Source organism: Mytilus edulis, chromosome 9 (assembly GCF_963676685.1).
Source record: "Mytilus edulis chromosome 9, xbMytEdul2.2, whole genome shotgun sequence".
Taxonomy (NCBI): domain Eukaryota; kingdom Metazoa; phylum Mollusca; class Bivalvia; order Mytilida; family Mytilidae; genus Mytilus; species Mytilus edulis.
The window spans coordinates 31,164,835-31,181,910 of record NC_092352.1 but is presented as its reverse complement, the minus strand read 5'-3'; the positions used below and the strand labels follow the sequence as shown (position 1 = coordinate 31,181,910).

Genomic DNA, 17,076 nt, shown 5'->3' with positions numbered 1-17,076 from the left:
CTTTTATTCATTTTAGAACATGCCATAATAAAGATATCTCTACAAAGAGAATTTAAGAAAGGAAGCTTTATGCAGTTGATCAGATTCCATATAGAATGTTATTTTCACGGGTGTAAAATTTTCATGATTTTCATTTAAAAAGGTATACAAAATATTTTGGCGGTTATTATTTTGGCAGATTCAAAACTTCTATCAATACCTTTGCATGAACACTTTTAAAATTGGCATAATTTATTTTGGCGAGTTTGTTCTATCCGCGAAAATAAGCGAAAATTTACACCATGCGAAAACAACCCACCATACTGTAATATGAAATTTTATACTAAATATACATTACAGACACCAAATATGCTTTGAATATAGTTGACCTATTGCACATGAGAGAAACAAACTTAACCATTGATCAATGAACCAAAAAAATAAGGACAAGGTCAGATGATCCTTGCCAGACAGACATGTACACCCAGGGCCGTAACTAACCTCTTTTTATAGTGAGGCAAAATATGTTTGCCGAGCAAAGCGAGGTGAAAAAGTTTTGGCAAGGGGTCTTGGGGGCGCTCAAGGCGCCCAGAAGCTCTGAGAAAAATAACGCAAAATCGTGCATTCTGAGCGTTTCAAAGACTTATTTTTTACTTTGAAACCTAATTGATTTTAGCTTTTTTTTTCGACATTATTCTGGTCTCAAAGCGAAATCATAGATTCATTGTAATTTAAGACTTGAAGGTTGTAGGGCCAACATTAATAGACCGATATGTCGGATAAAGCAAAAATCGTTATTCTCATAATCATTAAAACCGGATATGTATGTCTGTTCTTGTCTTGTATTGTGCTTAGACTTTGATGATTTTTTTATGACTAGATTTTAATATATAGACAGTGCAGTATTATACTTTAAGTACTAGTACTGCTTAAGTCGACACTAAGGACCATCTTGACTTTGCTTTACGGCATTAATGATTCTTTTACTGTTGAAAACCCTCCAGCAAGAATAAAAACTTTGACCATTGATCATTTGTATTTTTTCTATACATTGACTTTGTTTGCGATTAGGTCCCGTGCATGTTTACTCCATATTCCTTTATTTTCTGTTAAAGGGTCTGAACACGACTTAATACAAGTTTATTTTTCTCGTTTTTTATATAGATTAGACCGTTGGTTTTCCCGTTAGAATGGTTTTACACTAGTTATTTTGGGGCCTTTTATAGCTTTTTGTTCGGTGTGAGCCAAGGCTCCGTATTGAAGTCCGTACATTGACCTATAATGGTTTACTTTTATAAATTGTCATTTGGATGGAGAGTTGTCTCATTGGCACTCACACCACATTTTCCTATATCTATTAACCCTTCAATGTAAAAGATCATATGGCAATACATTGATTTTTTTTTAATGATTTAATACCGGGAAATTGAAGGTCTTACTTTAATTTAAACCATGTCAGCTATCTAGTTTTATCTGCAAGAAAAAAGAGCCAGTTTTGTATTCTTTGATCTCAAAGTTCAATTCACCATGCAGAAACGACCATTTTTTTCTTTGTCCAGTAGCATTGTTTATTCTTAAAATATTTTCTCGCACAATGTCTGGACATGGTTAACATGCAACATTGCAAAACCACACATTTACAAATGAAAATCAACACTTTTACTATAGACATAAAATAGGACATTAAATGAACAAAAGACAAACCCGGGACACTGAAGTACAAACAATAGACCATCAACTCTGAAAACTAAAAGTAAAACAGAAACATGGAATACGAAAACATGCCAGGGCGACATCAGAGAGTGAAAAAACTTGCTTATTGCAAGACCCTTTCCATGAAAACAATTTGATATGAAGACAATCTTTTGTTTCATTTTTTTTTTTTTTTTTTTTTTTGAAATTTCCAACATGAGGCATTTGCCTCATTTGCCTCAATGTAGTTACGGCCCTGACACCTTACAATCATTACATGCTTTAGATATTGATTGACTTTTGAACCATGAAAATGAGGTCATGGTTTGATGATAATTGCCATACAGACATATACACATTACAATCATTCCATACACCAAATATAGTCCACCTATTGCTAATAGTATTAGAAAAAACAGACCAAAAAACAAAAATAATTAAATTTAACATTGAGAAATAAACCATAAAAATGAGGTCAAGGTCAAATAAATCATGCAAGACTGAAATGTAAATCATTAAAAAAATTTCATACACCAAAAAAAGATGATCTATTACATACAGTATTAGAACAACAAACCAAAACATAAAAACTTGACTATAACCTCTGAACCCTGAAAATGAGGTCATGGTCAGATGATACCTGTCAGTTGGACATATTAACCTACAATCATTCCATAAAATATAGTAAACTTAGGGAGCTACCATTTGATTTTTATGGGGGGGGGGCTAGGATGAAATTTGAAAAAAATAGGCAGGACAGGAGTTCTGAGTAAAAAAAAAGGCAGGATGAGACACTTTGCAAAAAAAAAAGGCAGGATGACAATTTATGAAAAAAAGTCAGGACAAACTAATAACAAAAAAGGCAGGACCGAATAGAGTGAAAAATAAAAAGGCAGGACAGAGATTACAACTTAAAAAAAATGCAGGACAAAATTTTTCATCCTAGCCCCCCCCATAAAAATCAAATGGTAGCTCCCTTATTGCTTATAGTTTCTGAGATATGGACTTAACCACAAAAACTTAACCTTGTTCACTGATCTTTGAAATGAGGTCATGGTCATCTGAAAACTATCTGACAGGCATGTGGACCTTGCAAGGTATGCACACATAAAATATACTTATTTTATTTGTCATAATGAGAGAGAAATTATGAATACTAAAAATCTTAACTTTTTTTTCAAGTTGTCACTGAATCATGAAAATGAGGTCAAGGACATTGTACATATGACTGACTCACACTTCATAACATAAAGCATCTATATACTAAGAATAAAGGATTATGGTCTTCTACCTTCATAATAATTCAGCTTTTTAAAGGTGAGCTAACGCTGTTGACTTTCCCGATGTCAAGCTTTCTGTGACAAAAGTCATCTTGTATGTATCAGGTTACCAAAAGTAACTATATAAAATATTGCAGATTTTTTTTAAATATATTATTCCTATAGGAAACAATATTTTAATTTACAGTGCATAGCCTAAATGATTGGTATGCCATTATCCCATAGATTGCAAAAAATGACCAAGGACAATCTAAACCTTATCTCCCAAGATTTGTTCTGATTTGCACAGTAATTTTATAATGATGATGGAGTAGTATTTTAATGTCCAATTGCAAATATAACACACATGTAAGGGAGATAACTTGTTTTATATGATATGAATATGAATCTTAGTTTATACTAAACCTAAATGCTCATTGTATTATTAACATGCTTGTTCATAAGGTACAATAGTCCCCAGGAAGTCATGGTACCTTTACACATTATTCTAACTAGTATGTGCTCTTAGTCCTAAAGTAAATGGTGAGTGCTTAGAAGAGAAACCAATTACCAATATTTAAAGCTTTTCTTTTGACTCGGCCAGAGATTGAATCAACAACCTAGCTCCAAAACTCTTTGGTAGTGTACAAATCATCCCAGAGTAAATTGAACTTACAGATTACAGAAATGAATTTAAATGATTTATTTGATCATGGTTATCAAAAGAATCAATTTGCAACAAAGCAAAATAAATAAAGTGCTTGTGAGCACTAAAGGGTCAAGATTGTATACATATGGAGGGGGAACTAAAATCCAAATTTATGAATTGGTTAACCACAGTTATGGACAAAGGAAGATAACTCCAGTTTTAAATATGACTGACAATGAATGCATTGGTATTTTAGAACCTCAGATTCCAGCAAACAAAGTATGGTTATATGAATACACAAGCACATCAATTTGAAACTAAAATATCCAAGTATAGATTTCATTTATACATTTCTTGAAGTATTCATGGATATGATGAAGATGTATAAAATAGTCATGTGGTGTGCTCCGGGCACTATGTTGTGTTAATCTAAAAAGAAGAATTAAGACTCAAAACAGTAACTATCAACCCAGCCACATATGTGATAAGGTTTTTCTTTGCATGAATCCATTTTTTACCCCAAATTGATTGATATCTAAATAAATTTCACCTTTTTTTCATAACACAAGAATCAAAGAAACTTGTATCTATAACGAGGTATCAACTCACAGTTTAAGATTCTATTACACTGTAAATTCAGAAATTATTGGGTGCATTTAATATTGCGATTTTGTTAGTTAAGACTAAAATGCAATTTAAATTTTTGCGTTATTAAAAACAAGAGTGCACACGCTGAAATGTCTCGCCTTCTATGCTAATCATTGATATTATGTTGATAGTCCTAAGTATAAAGCTAAGCTTTATAACAACTGTCACATAAACTTAACATTAACCAAGATAACTAAACATAGACCAATGAACCTTGAAAATGAGGTCAAGGTCAGATAAACCATGCCAGGCAGACATGTACAGCTAACAATGCTTCTATACAACATATATAGTTGACCTATTACTTATAGTTTAAGATAAAGAGACCAAAACACAAAAACTTAACACTGTGCAATGAACCGTGAAAATGAGTTCACGGTCAAATAAAACCTGTGCGACTGACATAAAGATCATAAAATATTTCCATACACCAAATATAGTTGACCTATGGCATATAGTATTAGATAAAAAGACCAAAACTCAAAAATTTAACTTTGACCACTGAACCATGAAAATGAGGTCAAGGTCACATGATATCTGCCCGCTAGACATGTACACCTTACAATCGTTCCATACAACAAATATAGTAGACCTATTGCATATAGTATGAGAAAAACAGACCAAAACACAAAAATTTAACTATAACCACCGAACCATGAAAATGAGGTCAAGGTCAGATGACACCTGCCAGTTGGACATGTACACCTTACAGTCCTTCCATACACTGAATATACTAGCCCTATTGCTTATAGTATCTGAGATATGGACTTGACCACCAAAACTTAACCTTGTTCACTGATCCATGAAATGAGGTCGAGGTCAAGTGAAAACTATCTGACAGACATGAGGACCTTGCAAGGTACGCACATATCAAATATAGTTATCCTATTACTTATAATAAGAGAGAATTCAACATTCCAAAAAATTTGAACTTTTTTTTCAAGTGGTCACTGAACCATGAAAATGAGGTCAAGGACATTGGACATGTGACTGACGGAAACTTCGTAACATGAGGCATCTATATACAAAGTATGAAGCATCCAGGTCTTCCACCTTCTAAAATATAAAGCTTTTAAGAAGTTAGCTAACACCGCCGCCGCCGCCGTAGCCGCCGCAGGATCACTATCTCTATGTCGAGCTTTCTGCAACAAAAGTTGCAGGCTCGACAAAAATGATGTTTGATTTATAAAAAAAAATTGAAAATGCCGGTTTTAATTATTGCGATTATAACCCTGTTGCATGATTTGCAATTATAAAAAACATTGCAATTATTTCTGAATTAACAGTATTACACTCTTGGTCATATTCTTTTAAGGGAATACCAATAAGTTCTGATTGCTTAATGCATCCCATTATGGATATTAAACCAATGGTCTAACAACTTTTTAATTTGGTGTGGGAACAATGAAATTAACTGTAAACAGATTCTCAAATTGCCAACTATGAAATATTGCATAACATATTTGATATTTTCAGTATAAAACAACATAAAAGTTTTGAACTTGATGGGAATCAAGCATTTTTATATGGCCAGGATTTTTAGCCTGTTTTAAACAAACTACAGAACACTTAATTTCAGTAAAACTACAAAGTCAAAATAAAGGACTGCTTTTGATATCCAAGGTTTTCATCCGTTTAAATTAAATCATCATTACTTCATGAATGATTCTTCTATAGACTATCACAAGTTTAATAATTCATAATTAAGCTAAGCAAATTAAGAGAAGAAGAAAAACTCACTCCCTACAAGGATAAGTGTTTCAAAGGATCATAGAATCACAACAATTCAATTCATGCATTAACAACATTCCTTTGAATTGTTTTTACATTTGTTATTTTTGGACCTTTTATAGCTGACTATGCAGTATGGTTTTTGCTTGTTGTTGAAGGTGACCTTTTAGTACCTATTAACTTCTGTCACTTTGTCACTGGTGGAGTTCCTATTAGCAATTATACCACATCTTTTTATTTCTATAGACATGTTATCAATCTCTCCACAAAAAAATCAAAGCGTGAAAGCGCTGTAAAGGCAGTTAATTACAGGTTGTGTGTATTTCTAGTCCAGTTATATCATTATCTTCCATAGAACAGAGGTGGTTTGTAGTATTTAAGATTTAGAGTTCTCTTGTACCTAGTTCACCTATATCTATAGTCTACTGTTTACAGTATATTTTCTGTACCTTGCCATGAAATGCATTTTTAAGACATAAGAACTTTTCCTTTTTAATGTAAATAAAACTATTTTTAATTATTGATTATATACACATATTCAATTACTCCTATCCTATGAAAAATAATTCACAAAGATTGACTAGTCTCCGTTCTGTGTGTATTGCTAGAACATCAAGTAACATAATGGTTAATGTACATAGTATTATGTCAACTCTTTTGAAGACAGAACTTTTTTAAAATTCTCCCTCCAAGCAAAATTATTTTTCAGTATAAACATGATAAAGTTATCTACCTGTATTAATGACCTAGAGACTCTCAAGAGCCTGTGTCGCTCACCTTGGACGGTCTATGTGCATATTAAACAACGGACACATATAAAATGACAAAATTGTGTTTTTGATGATGGGGATGTGTTTGTAGATCTTTCTTTACTGAACATTCTTGGCGCTACAATTATCTCTATCTATAATAAACATGGCCCAGTATTTACAGTTGAAAATATTTTTTAAAAATTAACAAAAAATACAAAAATTTATGAAAATTGTTAAAAATTGACTATAAAGGGCAATAACTCTTTAAGGGGTCAACTTAAAATTTTGGTCATATTGACTTATTTGTAGATCTTACTTTGCAGAACATTATTGCTGTTTACAGTTTATCTCTATCTATAATAATATTTAAGATAATAACCAAACTCTGCAAAATTTCCTTCAAATTACTAATTTGAGGGCAGCAATCCATCAACGGGTTGTCAGATTTGTCTGAAAATTCCTGGGCAGATAGATCTTCACTGAAGAGACAATTTCACCCTATGTCAGATTTGCTCTAAATGCTTTGGTTTCAGAGTTATAAGCCAAAATCTACATTTTACCTGTATGTTCTATTTTTGGCCATAGTGGCCATCTCGGTTGGTTGACCGGGTCTAACCACACATTTTTTAAATTAGATACCGCAATGATGATTTTGGCTAAGTTTGGTTAAATTTGGCACAGTAGTTTCAGAGAAGATTTTTTGTAAAAGTTTATGGACGACGAAACCAAGTGATGAGTCAGGTCAGGTGAGCTAAAAAGGAGTTTTTAATCAAGGTAACAATGACATCTGGTGGCCATAAAAGCTGTCTCATTAGCATTTTAACCACTTCCCATATTTGCTTTTAAGACAATAGAAGAAAATTATTCAATGCAAAAACAAAACTTACTTGTAAATATGAAATTCTCTTTACAGTATGAGTTTTTCTCATTGTTGGAGATTGTACAGTAGTACAGTCCTGTAACTGCTTATACCCATTTCTTATCCCCTTTAGTTTGATAAACTCACAGAATATCATATATTTACATTGTGCCACATCTCCTTATTTTTATATGCATTACAATAACATGAACAATTGTAATTCAAATCTATATATCAAAGCAAAATGAATTTCACTACTTTCATTCATGCATCCTTTGGAAAAATATAAGTTCTAAAATGACACAATATATGTTTATTTATATAAAAATAATATTTAGTTTTCGACTCTTAACAGGTATAAACAAGAATGTGTCCCCAGTACACGAATGCCCCACTCACACTATCATTTTCCATGTTCAGTGGACCGTGACATTGGGGTAAAAACTCTAATTTGGCATTAAAATTAAAAAGATCATATCATAGGGAACATGTGTACCAAGTTTGAAGTCGATTGGACTTCAACTTCATCAAAAACTACCTTGACCAAAAACTTTAACCTGAAGAGGGACAGACGGACGGACGAATGGACGAACAGACGCACAGACCAGAAAACATAATGCCCCCCTACTATCGTAGATGGGGCATAAAAATGCACAGCTGTGTCATGATTTGTGAAATCTGTGTGTAGGATTTTCTCACTGTGTTGAAGACTCATTGTTGGTCTTTTGGCTGTTTCTGCCATTTGGTCAGGTTGTATCACTTTGACATGTTCACCATTTCCAAACTCAATTTTACTGAATAATTTTCTAGCATATTTTATCCTGTGCTTAAGAAGTGACACAAACACTGAACAAGTTTCAAATAGATTTTATTTGTGATCTTGAAACATGTTTTGCAAGATTTAACGTTGAGTTTTTTTTAACATTTTATTTCAATGTCATATCAGAAATATAATGAGTATGCTTACTTGTCTAACAAGTAATCCTCACACCATTTTATAATCATTTTTATAAGATGAAAAATATCTTCCAAAAAATCAAAAAAGCTGCATTAATTTGCAAGATAATCAAACACCTGCCTCATATTAATTAAAAGCATGTTATTATAGAGACTTAGAGAGCAGTTATGGTAGACTTGAATCAATTTATGACAATTTCATTAAATTACCATGATAAAAATTTCAAATGGAATGTTTTATGAGAACATTGATAAACAATACAAAAAACTTCAACAGCCAAATTGTGAAATAGCAAAGCGTATACAACCACATTTTTTTTAATACAAAAGTCAAAGAAAATCTATGAACTTTGATTGGTCAATGTAATGGAATTCTGATCACGACAAAATGTTTAGAATGTCCCCAGACCCATAGATACATTCAGTAACTAGTCCTAGGATATTTTTAAATAATATATATTCATCAAAATCAATGATATTTGAATAAATGAAAATTGAAATTACTTGAGACATATCAATAAAGGCAGTATGCATTTATGGCCATTGATAGGAGAAAAAGACTTTTGAAAACATTTAAAATTTCATCACAGGTAGCTTTTACTAGGACTTCAAACTCCACTTTTATGTACATGTATAAAATATAATTCAATGTATAAAAAGGCAGTAAGACAGGAATGTTGCGAAAATTTTATAAAATAAATTTAGGTGGAAAAAAATATAATATTTTGTACAGGTTTTTTTTATTTATGGAATACATTCCCATTTAAACAGGTGAAATTTTACAGCCCGTTTATCCAAAAATGAAACCTTAGTCCTTGATATTTCATAATTCATAAAAAAAAATATTTGTACAAATTTTGAAGAACCTGTGTTGAAGTTATTTAAAATTAAGAATTATACAATTGAATATCATTAATAAAATAACTTAAAAACTACATAGGACAAAAAAGTATTATGATTTTATCATAACACTGTAACATTAATACACACAAAACATAAAAGTTATAAAAACTACACTGAAAATTTAGTTTTAACAGGTGATGTGAATGTTCTATACAAGTATGGGTTTTCACAATAAATAAAACAACAGATTTTAAACTTGTATTGATGACTGGAGACATAGTAGATGACTAGAAATAGACAATTAAATAAATAAATAAGTACTCTGGCATTAAAATGGACAGAATACAAAATTTTATTGCATCTTTTCTCAAACTGAATAATAAATAATGTAATTGGTGAATGATGAATTAATGAACATATTTCTGAGTAGATATGTATAGTGCTTTCATTTGTTTTTTCGTCATTTAAAAATTGCATAGTGTTAAGATGAATTTTAACAAATTTTATTTTTCTGGGGGGATTTTGAAAACCATTTTTAATCAGCAAAGTTACCAGATTTTGGAGTGCCTACTAGAAAAAGTTCAAAAATAGGGAGACCAAATTTTTTTTAACAATTTGCCTCACAGGGAAAATGATATGGTTACAAGAGGATAGATTGTGTCAGACAACTCTGAAACAGTAACTACCATTGGGGCAGCTAGATATGACATAATAACAAACAAACTATATGTAAATATTTATGGGACCTTTTGTGAATGGACTTTTGTGTGCATTATAATGGTCGATGGGTTAGAAAGTCAAAGCACTATCTATGCATGTATAGCTTAAAGTCAAAATCTTGATGGTAACCAGAATTTTCACTTTATTAGATATTTAGGAATTTGATTTGAAATGAACAGATTTATGGTCTGACATCAAATGTTTTCATTACAAATATATGATTTTTTTATAACAATTGTTATTTTTGTATAAAGGGATTTTGCAATATATGATTTTTTCGTTCTTTTAGAATGAGTTTAAAATTAGCATTGACAGTTGTTTTTGGCTGTTTAAACTTTTGTAAACACTCAAGCTTCCAATAAGAATTATATTGTTAAACAGTGTGTTAGATTTTATTCTGCTTATTCTTGCACTAAAAATTGGTCAGCAACAAGCAAAACTAAATTAGGAGAGACAAACTTCAAATAATTGTTTTCAGATTTTGATTTTTACTCTTTGAACTAAAAAAAGGTATAGATAAAAGAAATCTGATCAACTGACCCATCCATTTTTACGTTCATAACTGGAAACACAATATATCATTTTCTTGCCTAACTATATATATATTTTTTTTAAATAATTCATTACATATATCATAAATGATAATATTATAAATCCAATATTTAAGGAATTGTGATTTGTTAAAATTTGGTCACATGTACATTTGTATTTACTCAGTTTGAATGCCAGTACTGTTAAGTTTAGGTTTTTAGGTTACATACAGCATATTGCACAGGACAAACAGGATGTTACTAAAAATACATTCTTGAAATCACCAATTTTACATTCTTTATGCAAAAGTTGTTGATAAATAATATAACAACTGTAACCTTTGGTTGAAGTAAATACAATGTGATATCCACAATCAGAAGCATATTGAACTCAGACTTAGTGCCTCTCTGATGTAACTTTATATCAATCTCATACAAAGGCTTTAATTGTATATAATTAATGTTGATAATTTATTATATACTACAGCTGTCCTATTTGAGCAGTCAAATTGCATTGACTGTATATTTATATGTGATATACAGTCACTGACCGTATATCACCTTGTTTATGACGTTGACAATATGTTTCCGTAGAGTTGTATTTATGACGTCAATAAAACATACAGGTTCGCGGCAATTTTACGTTGTCCGCTCACAATTAAAGAATGAAGGTTTTTACCCTAAATACTTCATTTTGAAGAGTTATAAGAGTTGCAGTATATAAAGAATAACCATACATTGTCTCGAAATATCAATCTGTTATTTGTACTCGGCTCGAAACAGGTAGAAATGCTCGGCACAGCCTCGCTTTCTACCTGTTTCTAAGCCTTGTACAAATAACATTGATATTTCGAGACAATGTATGGTTATTCTATATATAAACAATCCATGAATTATTGATTTTACAGCTTGACATTAACTACATATAAATATAAACTGCATAATAATTATTCATCTTAGGCATGAGTATATTTTCATTCGATCTTAGTCATTTTCAATTTTTCATCTTTTAAATTTGAACAAAAACATATAAATAATAGGAGATTGTTGCAAATATTTTGAAATTTTTTATAACACGTCAGAACTTTCTCATCTAGGAATTAAAATAACTTTGAAGCAAGTGTGTTCACCAAACTAAAATTTTGAATAATGTAAGAACTTCATAACTTCTCCTTTATCAGGAATTTCTGATAAATTTGCTTATCAGTTGTGTATCAAAAATATTTTTTCTATTAAAGTCTAATATAGACAAGATTCTATTTGACATGTTTTAATTAATAATTAGGCTCAATTAAAAATGTATTATTAATGTCATTGCCTCATAAAATCATAATTTAAAAGATCAAATGTAATGACACATTAGATACATATAAATCAGATAAATTAATGTTAAAACTTATGGTGCTAAAAAATTTAAACTATTCAGTTCATTTTTTTCAAAAATATTGTATTAAAACAAGTGCATAATAAATATTCATATACAAAGCTGTAAAGTCAATCTAAATCATCAACAAAATCAATTTACACAAAAATATCAGATGCTTACAAAAATAGAAAACTAAAATGTTTTTTTTTACATTTTTTTGGAGTTATTTTTATAACAATAAAATCTCAACAATAATCCAAGCAGCTTTCTTATGAATGAATCCCAAGGATACCTTCTATTCAAAGTACTTGCATAAATAGCTCAATGCCATGTTGACAAAAATACAATGTCTTGCACTTTAAAAGTTCACCATGCTTCTCATGGTAACTATGGTAACGGAGACCTGAGCGGTTTTATCACAGAACACCTTTTTTTCACTTTCAATAACATAAGCACTGGCATTTGTCCATTATCACCGCACAATTTCCAAAATTGAAGGATTTTTTTCTAGGATAGCCAACAATATTTTATCAATATACTGTTTCAGTCTTAATAATTCACGTTCCTGTTCTTGAACTTTTCCCATCAACTGTAAAGGAAAGAAAAGATATAAGTTTTTTAAAACTAACAAATCATTTCTAGTGCCGCTGAGGTGCTGTTATCCCAACCTTTTCATATAATTCAAATTCATATATTGTGTCGATAAAAATGTTACCTTTTCCCAAATAAGTTGGGTTTTGTGTTGTATTTGAAAAGTGTCTCAGATTCCATATATAATGGTTACTTCCAGCAAAACACCCTGCTGTGAAAAAATTCAGGGGTTTTTCATGTAACAAGTAATTGGAAATTGAGTGACCTGATCATATATTTTTTTTGTAATGTGTTTATTGGCAAAAAACTACATACAGTCGAACCTCGTTGTGTCTAAGTCGAAGGGACCAGACGAAAGTATTCGACTCATTCGAGGTTCGAGTCATCCAAGGTCGAGTGTGACGTCATATATTTGAAATATATGAAATACCAATATGTTATTTCTGTAAACTAGATGCATATGTTTATTGATCATTGTGCTTTTTTCGATATGATAATATATGATTGTGTATTTATGTTCCGTATTTTCAAAGTTTAACATACAACATTCACAAATAAAATCAATACACAAAAATTTACAAAGGTCAGTCACTATAAATTATGGAATCACTCGCGAAAATATTTTCATAACTAATCTTTAAAGAATGTGAACAGTGTTCATAGATTAAAAAGACCGACTCATAATAACTAATAAAATATTTTAGTCCCTGTAATCATTGTTCTTATTCTAATGGTTAATTTAATCTCAGTTTGGGTCTTTAAAATTTGTTTCGTTTTTATACCAAGTAAATAGGTTCAGCACATTCAAGTTCCTCTTGGACGATCAACAAAGGTGTTGATTAGCGGTCATCATAAACATGTCGTTTTAATTGTTTTACAAACAAATATGTTTACACAGCTTAAATCACTCGTGGAATCTACACAGCTTCAATCACTTATGAATAGGTTAAACAAATAAAACATCCGTTATGAATTTTATTTTTAAAGTTTTTATTTCTTTCCATTTTTTTTTTTTTTAATTTTGAACTTCGAGACATCGGGGTCAATTTACCTCAATTTTTCATTGACGGGACTTAAGAATTACCTCGACTTAACCGAGAATTCGAATCATCCAAGTTCAACTCATCAGAGGTTAAAATGCATTGATCAAACGGAAATTATGCCGGGACCGAGAAATTTCTTCGACTCATCCGAGTTTTAGACACAACCGAGTTCGACACAACGAGGTTCGACTGTATATAAATAATTATAGTAAGTAAATCCATAGTACATCAGCAAGACAAGTGCATATAGTTATAAGATCATACATTTCAGTTAGATTTCACCATCTGTTCACTTAATTACAAGCTGGAAAATGTGAACTATTCCTGCAGCATGTCCTAACATGCTGAATATTGGAAGTCAACATTACTTATTCATAAAATAACTAGTCAATTTTAGTTAAAGGGAAGATAACTCCTACATATAACTACACACTTATCCAGAATTCTTTATCAACCTAGAATTGGAAGCATAGGAATCAATGTCTTTTTTAGGGCTCCAAATAGACATTATATAAAGATTTTATAAATAAATGATTTGTATTTTACCTCAGTTTTAGTAAGATGTTCTAATTCTGATGCTAAAGACTGTTCCTGGCTGCCTTCAGTTAAGTTTCTGCCTTCAGATATACATCGTGAAAGCAACTGAGCATTTAAGTCTTCGTTTAACTCAAGTAGACCCCTGTTCTCCTGTAAGGTAATAGATATTTATGATTATTTTTAAATATATATTATAAAATTCAGTTAGCCTCTAGAGCCAAAAAGATCCTTACAATATCCTATAAAAATTATTATGCTCTTCAAGTTGTGTACAGAATAAAATATCTGATAATTGTTTTTACATTTAATTTCCTCTCTTTATATTACAAATATTTTTGCATTAAAACAATGCAAATTCTTTTTTCTATTGTTAGTTTAATACTAGTATATCCAGTCCCCTTCCTCAAATTAGTTACTTGTTCTTACTTGACTGAGAAAAGGTTAGCAAAAGTAGAAAAAACTTGTTTCTCAAAATCAGTGAAAAAAATGTATTTTTCCTATGTGCAAATCAGCTATGAAGCATCTAGACTACCAATATGTATATGTACTACAAATACATTGAACAACAATGAAGCAAAATATATTAAAAAAAAGTTGTTTTTTTTTCTGTGATATTCCATTATAAATTACAAAGCAAATTTTTCAAGGCACTTCTTTTTAATACATAAGATTCATACAAAGCTTTCATGCACAGCAATAGATTGTACAATCGTTCACATTCCTTTCAAATTGTAAATAAATATTTGAAATTTTGTTCATCAGTAAATAGCATAACAATATCCTGTGTTATAGTAGGTTAAATATTTAAATATTTTTCATTATCAATTATATTGAATTAGAATTAACGTTTTCCATCCATTTCAAATTACTTTTAAATTATTTTTTTTGTAATTTGGTTAAAAAAACTCTATATAACAAGTATTATAGAATCTTTCATGCAATCGGACAAGTTTTTATTGTATTACAATGTGTTTTTTGGATATTCATGTAAATAAAACAGCAAAAAATTTCTAATTCATAAAAAATAAAAAAAAAACTTTACTTAAATAGAAAATTCCAGGGATTTGATGTGGGTTCTTTCCTGAACTAAAACGGGACCATGTCCATCATAAGAGGAAAAAAAGACAAACTAAAACGAGGTGTCATGCTAGTGTTTAAAGATTGAAATGTGAAGAAGCATACCACAGCAAACCATACATGTTACAAACCTGTGATAATGAATTCCATTCCACCGTTAATGCCTGATGAAATGAAGGGTTCATTCTTGTCAATTTATAACTAATTTTCAATTTTATTGAAGTAAATCAAATTAAATTTCAAAATTGTTTTCAATTAAATTAAATAAAAAGGAAAATTAGAACTTTCTTTATATTTTTAATTTTACCATTCATGTTTATCTTGTTCAAATTAAAATGACATAACATTTCATCTCATTCCACACAAAAAAGCTTTATTAAACTGTTGATAAAATGAAACCCATCTCCAGCTTGCTTTCTAAGTCAATATCATATTAGTGTAATAAGCCGAACATAGTGACACAAAACAATTGTCCTTAAAAATATATTTTTTCAGACTTTTCATCAAATTCTTTAGTTTTAAAAACTTTTTCCATCCATGGCAGAAAGATCTACAACGAGTGAGTGTTGAACTAACACAGTCTATGGAAGAAGCGAATCGATAAAAACTTTTCTTATATCACATAGCGATATTGTCTATTATCAATTGTAAATATGCAGACATTCCATGCGGAAAATGTTGTTTTCGGCAACGAAAAAGTAAGAAAATACTATTTTTAAAACTTATTGTTCAAATATAAACAACAACTGAGTCTAAATATACATTCAGAAGTTCGTTAGAAGCAAACGTTTATGTCCGTGTAAAATTTGAAGTGCGGTGTTTTTCTTATATACATAAATATACAAATGCTATTATTTCTTATATCAATGCGATACTTTTAAAATATCATAGCAGTGTTTTTGTAATATCAATATTAGTACTTAATAGTATTTATTTAATATTTGACTGCTGTACCTATATTTTGACAATTTTACCCATTATGTCTGTATTGGATTGGATTGTTTGAATGAATGTTTTTTTCTCTTTTAAGGTGGCTCACCCCAATAGTGACCCCCGGTAGAATTTTTTTATTTTCACATATTCTGTAGATTTTTTTATGCTGAATCCAAAAATGCAAAGAAAAAAGGGGGTCACCAGGCTCGTTTTCTCCTCAAATTGAAGCGAAATGTGCGATTTTGACCCTATTTCCAAACATGCCCACCCTTCCAACAATAACCGTTACATCAAATTCAAAGACTTTTAAAACCAAGTCAGTATGATTTTTATGTGAAAAAACATTAGAATTTGAAATGTAAACCTTTACCTTGGTTGTTTTTGACTTAAAAATCCTTTTATTTTCAGATTAATGTCTAAATTTTGCATTTTCTAATTTTAGTTTAAGGCAAAAAATATTGGTTTAATCGATTTTTCGTAAAATTTCCCCGGTAGATTTTTTTTAAAAACAGATATGTCAAAGCTACGAACTTTTCGAACATTTTAAGGTAAAATAAAATGGGGGTCACCAGGCTTTTAAAAAAGTTACGAGCTTTTGTTTAACCCCTCTACCCCATAAGGTCTAATTTCATTGCACTCCATTAATTACTTAATTGTGAATTCTTTATTGATGGCTTTGATAAAATAATGTTTGTAATTATATCAATAAACGATTGCTGAATATAAATGTGGTTATCGTATTACTGTTTGTTATCAAAAAGTGAAATTTTGATTATTTTGGTGAAATACGGTAATTTTGTCTGGCGCGAGTTGCTTCCCTCTAATTTGGCGCCATTATCGGACCAGAGGAATTTCAAGGTCGCCATTGCCGAGCAGCATACTATATTGATGAATACGACCATGTACATGC

At 30.5% G+C, this 17,076-nt stretch overlaps 1 protein-coding gene across 10 annotated transcripts in view; it reads right to left on the bottom strand.

The window, feature by feature from the left end:
• Positions 1-8,420: 8,420 nt before the first annotated feature.
• The window catches only part of LOC139488090 (rab11 family-interacting protein 4A-like), a 44,478-nt gene continuing 35,822 nt past the window's right edge, over positions 8,421-17,076 (bottom strand). For 3 of the 10 annotated variants that reach the window (XM_071273468.1, XM_071273463.1, XM_071273464.1), the window contains 5 exons: positions 15,365-15,397; positions 14,166-14,306; positions 11,503-12,574; positions 11,017-11,100; positions 8,421-10,820 (listed from right to left, as the gene is read on the bottom strand). In XM_071273468.1, the coding sequence (XP_071129569.1) occupies positions 12,458-12,574; positions 14,166-14,306; positions 15,365-15,397 (291 nt within the window). In that variant the 3' untranslated portion in view covers positions 8,421-10,820; positions 11,017-11,100; positions 11,503-12,457. Of the gene's footprint in view, positions 10,821-11,016; positions 11,107-11,476; positions 12,575-14,165; positions 14,307-15,364; positions 15,398-17,076 lie in introns of all 10 variants that reach the window. The other 7 variants (XM_071273467.1, XM_071273471.1, XM_071273472.1 and 4 more) reach the window with 3 other exon arrangements.